General features: G+C 41.6%; 1 protein-coding gene across 27 annotated transcripts in view; it reads left to right on the plus strand.

Annotated features, from left to right (window-relative positions):
- SCRIB (scribble planar cell polarity protein) overlaps positions 1-4,050 on the plus strand; it is a 113,776-nt gene extending 109,726 nt beyond the window's left edge. For all 27 annotated transcript variants that reach the window (XM_049830097.1, XM_049830106.1, XM_049829851.1 and 24 more), the window contains one exon: positions 1,692-4,050. In XM_049830097.1, the coding sequence (XP_049686054.1) occupies positions 1,692-1,852 (161 nt within the window). In that variant the 3' untranslated portion in view covers positions 1,853-4,050. The remainder of the gene's footprint in view (positions 1-1,691) is intronic.
- Positions 4,051-12,632: the final 8,582 nt, after the last annotated feature.

A 12,632-nucleotide genomic window follows, 5' to 3' on the forward strand; every position in this document is an offset into this window, starting at 1 on the left:
GTAAAAATAAACTTACTAAGTCAGCACGAGGTTCTGGCTAGTCCGATATTGTGTCTGATGCGAGCCACTAGGAATGCCAAGAAAAGAGCATAAAAGAAGAAAAGCATAAAGTGATTCCTTCCAGAATACTACTCTAGGCTACAACAATCTGTGTTTTAGCACTTTCTAAGCCAGAGGCCTTTAATTTTAGGTTTTTATTTCTTTCTTGAATCTATTCACATTTGCAGTAAATTTCACCTTCCGTGTCATTGCCTAGTCAACTTGGTAAAATCCTAATACCCTTTTTTGTAGTTGAGTTTCATTTCACTACCCTGAGATACAGCTTGGTATCATCAGCAGTTTCTCTCAAGACAGTCTTTATCACTTCTACTCCTTCTTATTAGTTACCAAATATTGACCCTAATATGGATAGCTGCTTTGTGCTGTGATAGCAGGTAATATCCTCCTGCACTTTTTCTGTGTTTTAACTACTTACCCACTACAGGATGTGCTGCCTTATCCCATGGCAGCTTGTTTTCATTAATAGCTTTGGCTGAGAACAATCAAAAGGTTTTTTAAAAGTTCAGTATGCTGTGTTGAGATGACTTAACTTGCATGTTTGATGGTTCCTTTGGCTAATTGTAGTCTAAGAGGGTCTAAATGGAATGACTTCCTTCTAAGCCACACTGATTTCCTTCCCCATCCTATCCCCCATCTGGATTTTTATCTGCATGTGCCTATGCCTTTCTTTTATACCTATTTGCCTTGTTTGGAAGTCAGTCATCTGCTTGCCAATCCCAGTATCCTTTCAAGATGTCAGATTTGTCACCTACATTAATTTGGTTCTGAGGCCTTTTCAAACAACAGGTTAATGCTATGGTTAATAGTTCAGGAAGGATTCTGAATTATAACGACTACTCATACTTCGGTACTGTAACAAGGGGAATATTGCATCTTGGAGTCTGGTTCTAGAGCAGAGGGTGGGCCACTAAGTACAGCTCAGCAGACTGTGCACCTTTGACCTGATAGATCTTCATAGATTTCTGTATTTGAGGTTCTCTGCTATGTTCAGAGACTTTAGAGAGGCTTCCGAGGAGCCAGTTTGCACTTGAAGGGAAAAATCTGTGGGTTTGTGGAACTTTTTTTTTTTTTTTTTTTTTTTTTTTTTTACACAAATATCTCACAGTAGTTGCTCAAGCCAAATTATCGCAAAGGGCAGATGTTCCAGGTGTATGTCAAAGCACAGCAGATAAGCTCTACTAGGTCCTTTCAGGAGGGTGAGGCGCCACTGTAACAGCAAGTGTACTTTAGGTGCAGAACACATCCTAAAAGGCCTGAGACCAAGTTAACTGAGAGTCTGCCCTGGCAGAGTATCTTTCCTGGTGAGTTCCTTTGGTGAGGGAGCCAAGTCACAGACTAAATTTACAGAAAGGACTTAGTCGTGTAACTTCAATGTTAAGCAAGGCCAAAATGCTTACCTCTCGTTAGCTACAGCATGCCATGCTGGTGGTCACACTGCTTCCTAGCGCGTACTACTCTATTGAAACAGAGATCACCTAAAAGTCCGGGGCAGGGGATTGCTGTAGATCACTAAGACTTCAGTGCCATCTCAAATTCAGCACCTGGGTATACCCTTGTGTCTATGTTAACTGTATCAGCTATATACTTAACCTAGCACTTTGTCTTTAAAACTACGTTTCTTGTCTACACAGTTCCCCAGGAGCAGGATGGGCAGCCAGAGGAAGAGGAAATGTTAGTAACACGTGATTCATCAACACCTACTTCATCAGCACTTGAAGAAATGGCCCTGTACAGCAGCAAACGCAAACTCCGACACAGCCGGCGCAGTTTGGAGGCTGCTGTCCCTACGTAGAAGATCTGGTGCACCTGGGCGATGGAATAGCCCAGCACAGGGCTTTTGATCTTCCTGTGCTCCAGGGACAGCACTGGACTGCCCACACTGCTGCCTCCTGGACTCTGGATGGGAACTGAGCACCCCAGGGAGCATTGTGGCCAACTAACTTCCTTTAAGGCTGTGAACCGCCCTCGTTTCTCACCCAATAATGCACTGGGGCACGTCCTAAACAAAATGGGACAAACACTAGACTTATTGATGGCAATTGAGAGGAGGTGTGGGTATGACAGTGGGCAGATGCAGCTTGTTAGCCTGTAAATATTGTGTGTGGGGGAAGGGTAGGACAGGGAGAACATATGAGTGTGAGAGTGTGTTGGGCTCCAGCTGTTATTTCCTCAACTTGGATTTGTTTAGTGGTTAATATGGGAGCTTCTACTCCGGTATGAATTAGAAGGAAGGTCCAGCCTGCCTTTGCTCCTATTTAATTTCCAGTCTTTTGCCAAAAAGCATCTCCTTCCACTCTCCTGCACTGTGTCACCTCACTTTCTTTTGGGAGTATGTGGAAATGGGTAGCTTGGAGGCAAAAAAAAGAAAAAGAAAAAAAAAAAAAGAAAAAAAAAAAAAGGATTTCAGTGAAGTGCCTCCCTCTGACACTGACACCTATGTGCTCAAGCAAAGACAACTGAATAAGCAGGAGCCTGTGCCAGCTCTGTGCCGCTTGCCTCTGGTGGTGAGCACAACAATCTATCCCATGTAGGGAACTGCTCCTGCTAGTATTTTGTGCTCTTCTGGGAGACAGGTACCTACCTAGATGTACACATAACTGTGTGTATCTCATGCGTGCAGTGTGAACCGCTGTACAAGCACACTGTACTGAGTGTCAGAGGAGGCCAGGTATCTGTCTTCTGTCAGCACCATGACTGAATTGGTGACCTGGGGCAGAAATGAGAAAGGAGCTGAGCAGCTGTAGCAAAAGTGTAGCAGTGTGCATGTGTGACAGCAATAGAGAGCAGAATAGTTGGGGATTAGGATACGGTGGCAGAGATAGGAGGTGTAAACAGCAGATAAGATAGTGCGTTAGGATTCAGGAAATGGGGAAGGGTAGGAAGTGGCGTTGCTGGGGTCAGATTAGGAGTAATGGGGTCTTACAGGTAGGAGGATACTAGTGGGTGAGGCCATGATGTTGCCCACTAGCAGTGAAATGAAACGTGACGTTACCGGGGTGCCCAGTTTGGGGCTTTCAAAGAGCACCTGCTAGGCAGGGAGCACAATGAAGAAGGATGGGTCTGGCCTATGCCTTGCAATAACTACACAATTCTACTTTCTGCCAACTTGTTGGCTTGAGGCCCCTCTCCATGTAGAACAAGGAAAATACATGCTTGCCCATGCAAGAGGAAAAAAAATGGAAAAGGAGCAGGGGTGTGATTCATGGTTTCCATGAGTGGAACAAGGGCTGTGAACAGATTCTGTATCAAGTGAGCTCTGCAGATGTGGAGGAGACAGATGCTGCCTATAGCTCTGAAATCACTCTGCTGCTGACTACTGAAATAAACCATCCCTTTTCTTTTTTTTTTCTCCTTTTTTTTTTTTTTTTTAAATGTCTCTAATAGGGAGAAAGGCATCTGAGCTTGGCAGTAATCTGATCTGTCTACCCTGATACATTGGTGCTCTCTGCTGAACCCCTCCAGCAGTAAGACCAGAGTTGGACCTTAAGCCTTTCAGTGACTCAAAGTGGCTTGGGAGCGACAGGCACTTCTGCTTGTATATTTGCTGAATGAAAGAACTGGATGCAGTTTCTTTTAGTTGAGAATCTCCCTTCATGCCAAAATCCAGTGGATCATTTTAACTGACTTCACATGGTTTAATTTTACAGAGCTTTGAAGGGGGAACTCTGATAATCTCAAACTGCAGCTATGGCTGCTTCCATCATCAGCAATTTGAGCTTTTCCTTTTTAAATCTAATTTTAGCATTTGCTTTTTAACAACAGCAATTTTGGAAACAATCCTGGATTGGTTTTGGTGACTAACTTGTGATTCTTTTTTTCTTTCCCTTTGCGGTACCTGGTGCCAGGCTCTGGGTTCTCTCCCATTCTCTCCTGAGAGACTCTGAGGGAAAATTAGCGCATCAAGACTGTAACTAGTGAAATTTGTACAACCAAAGAAATCTATTTTGTGGTTCAAGGATAATAAAGTTTACTTTACATTTTAGAACCTTTAGTTAATGTGGTTTGCCCTGTGTGAAGTCTGCAATTTCTATATCAACACTTTGGTTCTTATCACCCTATAGTCTAGCAAACATACTAGTGATTTTCCTGCTTTTGGATGCAGAAATTAATGATCACCTAAATCAATGCCAGCTGCAGGAATATCAAGATGAACACGTGCTACTTGTGTAAATTTTGTAGAAAACTGGCATCTATGCTGAAAGCGGAGGAAGAGCAGATTCACTCTTGAGGGGCAGGGAGAGTAGAGGTTATGGCTCCAGAGAAGTTGTAGTGGTCGGGAAAGGAAATGGGGACAAACAGGTGAGATGATACATGTTTGATACAGTGGTTTAGTTATCACGTTCATTGCTAACGTCTATTTAAAAAACAACATCCTGCTTAATGGCATACAAAAGAGGGAGGTAAATTCAGAAATGAGAAAATGAGCCGTAATGTGCTGTGCAGTGCTACAGCCTTTAAGACAAGTACTGATGCTAGCTGCAGAGGGACTCTAATTCCATCCATACAAGGGGCTGATTAGGCACGAAATGTCCCCGTGTGCTGTGGTGCCTGTGCGCTTTGTGGTTGGGCTCTGTCAGTAAAGGCTGCCTGATGTGATGCTGTCGTCTGTGGCAGTGACGACTGGTTCCTTCTGCTGCTGCTGAGCTCTGCAGTGCCTGCTGCTCCGGCCCATTGCTTCACGGTGTGGGTGAGCTCATGGAGCACCAACCCTAAGGGTTTGGCTCCATTTGACCAGCTGCCAGGAGTGTGGGGGGGAGCGCGTGTGTGTCTGTGTGTGTGTGTGGATGATGGAACACCTGGACACGAGTCAGGAGGTGGCTCTTACAGGAGTAGCCTGGAAGTGATGCACAGCCTTGAGCCCTGCTCATCAGCTGATGTAATAAGAAACAGTGACACCAGCAAGATCTTTAAGCCTCTTGGCTTTCTTAGCCCTGCTTAAAAAAAACCAAATGCTATTTTGTTTACATGATTAAAGCTTTTAAAAACATAGTTTAAATATTAAAAAACTAACACATATTATGTAGCCCAAACAAGGTTTCCTTAGTCTGGATCAATGGACGGCCACCAAGACATGCCAGCACAGTGAAAGAAAAGCAGCCCCAGTGGGAAGAGGGCAGAATTCCTTTTTCTGGAGACAGTGTCATGCTAGACCGTGGCCTTATTCTCCATCCTTTGCAACTGTTGATTTGCAGGGACAGATGGAAAAAGGACCTTGGCATGTCACATGGTACCACGGGAACAGTCTTGTCTTAGTTCAGCTTGGAGAGTTCAAGAGTCTAAAGTGTAGACTTGCACAGACTCAATATATTGCACAGGTTTTCTCCTATAAAATGGAATTTTTAAAAGTCTTGTTTCAATGTAGCTTTTTTCTCCTCACTTAGACTGTAGTTTTCTTGGGCCACTTTTATTACTTTGTGCATATGTATCACCTAACACAACTGAGCCATGATTAAGACAAATGCAATAGTTATCACTTTAGAGGAAAGTAAACATCATCAGGGTCCTTGTAGGAATTGAATGCAGATCATTAGCATAATTTTTCTCAGACAAAAGCACATAGTAACATACATACCTCATAAAAATGCAAGCCTGAAAGCCTCACATAAGGTACCCATTCATTGCATATGCACTGGAGGGGGCAGAGGCAGGATGGGAAATCCACACCCATTATCTGCAATTGAGATTTCCCTGAAAGGTCCATGTTACAGGCCCCTTTTCCAGTTAGGGTATGGACAGGAGGTTAGAGATGATTGCTGTGATGAAAGGTGGCCCAGAAGTCTTAACAGCAAGCATATTCAGAAAAGTTTCCGAATTAGAAAATCTGTCCAGCTGCTTTGCTGCTTCTGTGACAAACCTGTTGATGAGAAGCAAGGGAGTAGGGCCTAATTCCAAATGCTCTACTACATGAAGGTCTAGAAAAGGTGTTCATGCAAGAGTGTCTGATTTACGATAGCTGCTCAAAGTATCCACAGGGCTAGCATGCAATTGCCTCTGGTAAGATGTTGCTATTGGAGTAAAGAGAGAAAGACAACCAAAAAATATTTTTCAGACCTTTATAGCTTCCCTGGGTTTTGAGGTGTGCTGGAAGGATGCTCTTACATCTTCATTAACTTAACTTAGGAAATTTATTTAGGGTGGATATTTTACTATAAATAGGAACAAAAAAATATTAGTTCAGTTTTAGAGGGACAATGCAAAGATCTTCAAGGCTGCACAAATACAGAATAGAGTACAACTGGTTAGGTAGAAGGTTTGCAAGAAATAATCTTGCAGCTAAATGCATTGTATAGCAACAGTGAATCGACATGCTACTGGGAGTGTGGAGGCAAAGTTAATGTCATGTTGGAACATAGCTCTAGGTGCAACTTGCAAGATATGAAGTAAAACCTGCTCTACATAACACTGATTTTTGAGCATTGTAGTTTTACTGGAGATTACCACATAGCTGACCACCATATCTGGTTAAAAGCAAATGAAAAGGAGCAAATGATATTGAAATATGGAAGACAGCAATGGGAAAGAACTACACCAAGCTAAATAAAAAAACACAGTAATGCATATAAAAAAGAATCTAAAAAGCAACTTGTTAATGTGGCACAAGTATGTAGACTGGGATGCTATCTGGTTTGTGACACTATCTGGTTAAGGGCATGTTTCAGCATGAAAGACTAGGACAAGAAGTAGGATAAGTAATAAACACCCAGATACGCAGAAGAAGGAGGAGGAGATTATGGTGATGATACTTGAGGAGCATTGTGGATTATGTACAACTTATCATGGACTCTTTAGGGGAAGGAGCTCCTATCTTTAGGATCTTTCACTGCTTCATCTATAATGTATGTCACTAATGTAATCTGTAAACATAGAGTCAACTAAAAATACAAGTAGCAGAGCTAAAACTACAGATTCATCTAGTCCTGCACGTTGTCTCCAGGTATGTAGCATTTCCATTATCCTATAGCTGGGACTGCCACTCCATCACTATAGTTTGGCTTGCATACCTCAGGGCCCTAGACAAAGCCACTTTACTGGCTTCAAGCTCCATGCTTTTTGAATACAGTGTGTTCTGGTGAATCGTCTCTTGACACCACAGGAAAGCTGCAGTTTCTCCAAAGGATAATAATCAGTGGCCAACTGCATGTGGATAAAAGCAGATACTGTCTGTCTAAAAAAAAATCAACTACCCACCTAAACGAGAAATAAAAGTGTCCCATAGCAAAGTCTGTGAAAGGACCCAAACAGCCTTCCTAACTAATGGAGATCTGGCATCACAAAGGTGCATCCCTTTCTGGTAAGAGCAAGTATATATATCCCCCTCTCTGCTATAAAGGGGCAATTCCTTATTTTCTGCAGTCAGACAACACCTGCCTTCACCCCAACCTCATTCTGCTGCTTTGAGTTTTCTTTTTAGCCAGCATGGTAACCAAAGCACAAACCAATTTTGCACCTTGTATGAAAACCACGCAAGTGTATAAGGCTATAATTAAAGTATTAGTTCAAATCAACTTATTTCACTTTGAACTGAAAGCAGTCTATAAATAAGTGTTCATGTAATTTAGTACCTGTATCTTATCTGAGATAGCACTAGCAAAACATCAGACTGTAATAACATACTCCTATAGGAAGGAGCCTCCAAAACAGCCTATAGATCTGTCATACATGAACATATATATTATCTCAAATTTCATATATGAACATATATCTTATCTCAAATTTCATACATACAAGAAATCAATAATAGAACAATTACTCTTATAAATGATTGATCTTTTTCCCCACGTCTTCTACTATGGTACACAAAAAGTCCTCCTTATTGGGATTGCTTGGAAGGTAGGCTGTCAGAGTTTGGGGTTGGGGTTGGGGTTTTTTTGGCCATCTCGGAGGTCTCTTCTCTATATTAGTAATATTGTTGCAACCTTTCGGCTTGCTGCAAGCTTGACGGGAGTGCTCACCATATACTGATACAATGACTTCAAACTCACTGTCCGCTCAAATGGCTTTTGTCTCCCAACACCTTCAGTAGCACATCATTATCTCCTGATTACATCTCTCTCTGCAGAAACTAGAATTCTGTATTCCATACAAAACAATAAAAAAAAGAGGCTAAATTATGAACCTTATTGCACTCCTGCTCTTTCAGCTGCCCCTCTCTCCACATCAGGAAGTGGCAGAAGGCACACAGTAATTTTAGTGCTGCCTTTTTTGGGCAGATGAATTCTGCAGGCAACACAGCCTGAAGAACTATGAACTATAACCCAATATGAGTATGAAATAGCATGCTAGCAGACAGAATTTTACAAATATAAATGCAAGATAATGCTCACCAAAGAAACAATTTAAGTTTTCACTGGGTTTATTCAGGAAAACTCAGACAAAAAAAGCAGAAGGAATCATTATACTCAATGAAAATATCTGTTAAAGTCTGGCATGGGTAGCTGTCACTGGTATTTACCATACCAAGCACTACACTTCAGTGACAGAATAGTTTTGGGAATACTATTTCTATGACATGTCATCCTGGTGAGATTTTTCTAAGGAAGTTAGGAAGTTGTTAATGTCAACAACAGGCCTGGAATGGGCACAGACATGGTGGTACCAGAATACCTGAGCCAGCCAGCCATCCCAAGTGTTCCATTGCTAGCCAAGTTATGCACTACCTACTCTCCCTTAGTCTTCCTGATTGCAAAAGCAGGTTTGACACACATTGTGGTCAGAAAAACAGGTTTGGTCTGTTGTCCTGCTCCAGGCTGCAGTGACCAGGCAGGGCTGCCTGATGGGTACCCCTGAATGGCCTTGATTACGTTATTTGCATATCTTATGATCATCTTTACCATTTCTTTACCATCCCTTTTTCTGCCTAGCCCTCCTTTTTTTCATTTTGGTGTCCTTCCAGAAAAAAAACCAGCCTTGAATTACTTCTTCTCCTTTGGTCTCAGTTTTGTTACATTCATCCCTAAATCTGGTACATCTGGTAAGGTTACCTACTTACCATATGTTTAAATCGTATTACTGATATGGTGACCTAAGGACTTTCAGCCTAGCAAGATTCTACTCCAGAAGGTCCCCAGTACTCCTGTTATCTGCAGCATTCCTCTGTTCCTCACATAATTTTCCCTTCACTGCCTGTGAAATCCAGCCTCCCCTCCAGCACTATTTGTAACTTTTGTCAGTTTCTCACATTGTTATCTGTTAGATCCAGCAATTTCTCACATCATGTCCAGTACTGTCTCATGTCCTGTTCAAGTTAGCTTAGTCTCTGGCCAGTGGCCTAGTCAGCTGTTTGCAGATCAAACAGTTCCCATCAGAGGCAGTTTAAATACTATCTTGTTTTCTTTTAGTTTATCGCACACCTATATGAGACAGGTGTTTGATTAATTGCTGCATTTTCTTCTAAGACACAGATATTTGTCTATATAATTTATCTCAGTTTGCAATGAAATTCTACTTCCAGGTCTATGTTAAAGTGTTTTTTTGTTTGGTTGGTTGTTTTTAAAGTAGAATGTGTCCTATGGTACTGTGACAATACGTACGTCAACTACAATGCAAAAAGGACTGTGGCTAAAATGTGAACTTGCTCGTAAACACAGAGTGCTTGAATTGCATATGCGTCTTCTAGGAGACTGGTCTATCTTTGCAGTATTATTTCACCATACAGCATCCCTGAAAATAGCACTTGCATCACAAAATAGTGATCAAGCCAAAAGATAATACTAATAAAAACCCCAAGAAAGTCAGTATCATGAGAAACAAATTCAGAAATAGTGTAAAGCCTGGTAAACTGTGCAATGGCAACAGTCCTTGGTCATGTTTAATGTGCAAGAATGTAACATAAGTTCAATATAACATAACAACAAATCATATTAAAAAACATAAGTGTAAAATCCAAATTATCTATCCCTGAAGATAATTGGCCACATATGGAACCCTTTGACTGAAAAATGCTCTCAGAGAGCACAAAAAACTGAATTCCATGCATTAAGTTCCAGTCCTACCTGGCAAAAAAAAAACCAATGAAAAATTATAAGTATCCATTTCAAGAATAAAGTGAATATTCAACAGTCAAGGCTTACCCATCAAGGATGCCTATGGAAATTAAAAAACAAAACCCAAATCTCTTTATAATGGAGTTTAGGAAGGAATGAGTAAGTGTTGATTGCAAGGCTGCAGATGCTTTTCCAAGCAGGTTAAAGAGGTATCAGAGGCTATGCTTTGCAACATGTTCAGAATGGAAGACACACAACTCAGAAACACATACCATCAAAAGCTTTTACTGCTCTAGAGAAGCAAGCTCCTGAATCTGAGGTCATTTAAAAAAACCACCCCATTTTAATATTATGTGGTAATTTATGTGGCAACTTCAAATGTAAACTCCTACTAGTTTACCACTCATGAAACCTGGGGGTGCTGAAACATTTAACCCTACTTATGTTACCTGGTCACCACTGTTCAGATAAGAAGGCATGAGAAACATCCATGAGTGGATGTTATAGAAGATTGGTTAGTGAATTGCTTTAGTCACCCAGATAATCTAGCACTTATCACCTGGCTGATTCTCAGCAAACAGCCAACCAGCTCCCCTCTGTGATCTGCCTCCAAACATTTAAGTTGTGCTACCTCAGTTTTAGAGCCACTCAAGAGTGCTAATTTCAAAATGTTTTATTTATGACAAACACGTTTGAAAGAAATGACAAATCAAACAATTAGTGTGTGTATTTTTGAAAAGTTGCAACTTGCCTTGAAAAACATTCTTGCTTCATGAGACTTACTAAGTAGCAAGACAATGAATAAGTCTTGGAAGGACTATACTCATGATTTTTAAAGGTTTGAGAAATAGAGGATGACATGGTTCAAATAGTAAATGTTGCAGAAAATGTTGAGTTTGATGAAAGAGACAGATATTCGAGAACTTAGAGAATGAAGAAGAGTTACCAGAAAATTAATTAGACCAATTTGCTAAAGAGCAGTAAATATAAAAATAGAAGACTGTAAAGTATCAGTAATGGAAACGGGGACAAAAGTATGTATGGGAGCAGTAGGAAGCTTGAAAACATACTCGGTTTCCATTCAAATAATTAGTTCCCAAATTTAAAGTTACAAACTTGCTTAAGAATACATCTGTCAGTTGTAAAGGGGAACTACTGCAGTAACATTTTAATAATAAGGGTTAAATGATCATGAATGGAAATATTCAGAAGGTTTTTCTCTCCTGTTTTGTAGGCATAGTAGTAATCTTTCCGCAGGACTTGAAAAATGTACATTAAAAAAAAATACGGCTCAGCGTGACCTCTACTGACAGAAAGATGAACTGCCACGTACAGTTCGATGGCTGGAATTCAGCAGAGACTGAGTTCAGGAAAGCTATAGAGCTTTTACCAGATCTAAAAATGGTACCTTGGCCAAGGCCGGCTCCAGCTGTCAAGATTTAGTTTAGCATAGACATATAGCTTGGACAGACTCACGGTTTAATCTAAACATTTTCAGATGAAAGGCTGATACTAGTTCAGAAAAGTTATACACAGCACATCATACAAAACTTCAATTACTAGAAAAAAAATTTCTTTAGGGAAGAATCCTCTTGTCATGAACACTTGAAAAAACCCACACCTGAGGAAAAGAATATGTAAATAGAAAGAGAGAAAGGTAATGGTGAATTGTTCAGAATAATTTATTTGATGCCTTAAAATGTATTAGGAAAAAAAATTACTGGATTAGTATCACACCAGATCAAAACAAAAATAAAACCTGCTTGAGAGAAGACATGGAAGATACCACAAAAATCTGTATACCCATGTAAAATGGTAAGTATTCCTAGCTAGCATTGTCAGGAGGCGGGAAACAAATAACTTATATAAATCAATAATGAAAATTTACAAATCAGCAGTCTTCTTCCCCCCCCCCCCCCAAAAAAAAGCTAAATCTAAAAAAAAAATCAGGAGCGGGAGGCTCTCTCGGCCTTTCCTCACGCGTGAGGTGCTCCAGTCCCGTTATTATCCCTGTGGCCCTTACCTGCACTCTCTCCAGCATGTCCCAGTCCTTCTCATCCTGAGGGGCCCAGAGCTGGCCGCAGCACTCCGGCCACGGCCTCACCAGTGCCGAGCTCACGTCCCTCCAACAGCCGGCAGCACTCCTCCTAAGGCAGCCAAGGGATCCACTGGCCTTCTTGGCAGCAAGGGCACGTTGCTGCCTTGTGTTCAACTGGGTGTCCACCATTAGCCCTGGGCCCTTGTCAGCACAGCAGCTTTCCGGCTGGTGGTTCTCCAGCACAAACTGCTGCAGGAGGCTATTCCTTCCCAGGCGCAGGACTTCACACCCCTCCTTGTTGAACTGCAAGAAGTTCCTGCTGGCCCATTTCTCCAGCCTGTGGAGGGCCCTCTGGATGGCAGCACGACCCTCTGGTGTATCAGCCGCTCCTCTCAGTTTGGTGTTGTAGCAGGTCATTAATGAAGCTGTTGAACAAGACTGGGCCCAGTATTGACCCCTGGGGTAGACTGCTAGTCGCTGGCTTCCAAGTGGACGTGGTTCCACTGATCACCACCCTCCAGGCCCAGACATTCAGCCAGTTTTCAACCTGC

This window comes from Accipiter gentilis, chromosome 2, assembly GCF_929443795.1.
Source record: "Accipiter gentilis chromosome 2, bAccGen1.1, whole genome shotgun sequence".
NCBI classification, from domain to species: Eukaryota; Metazoa; Chordata; class Aves; order Accipitriformes; family Accipitridae; genus Astur; species Astur gentilis.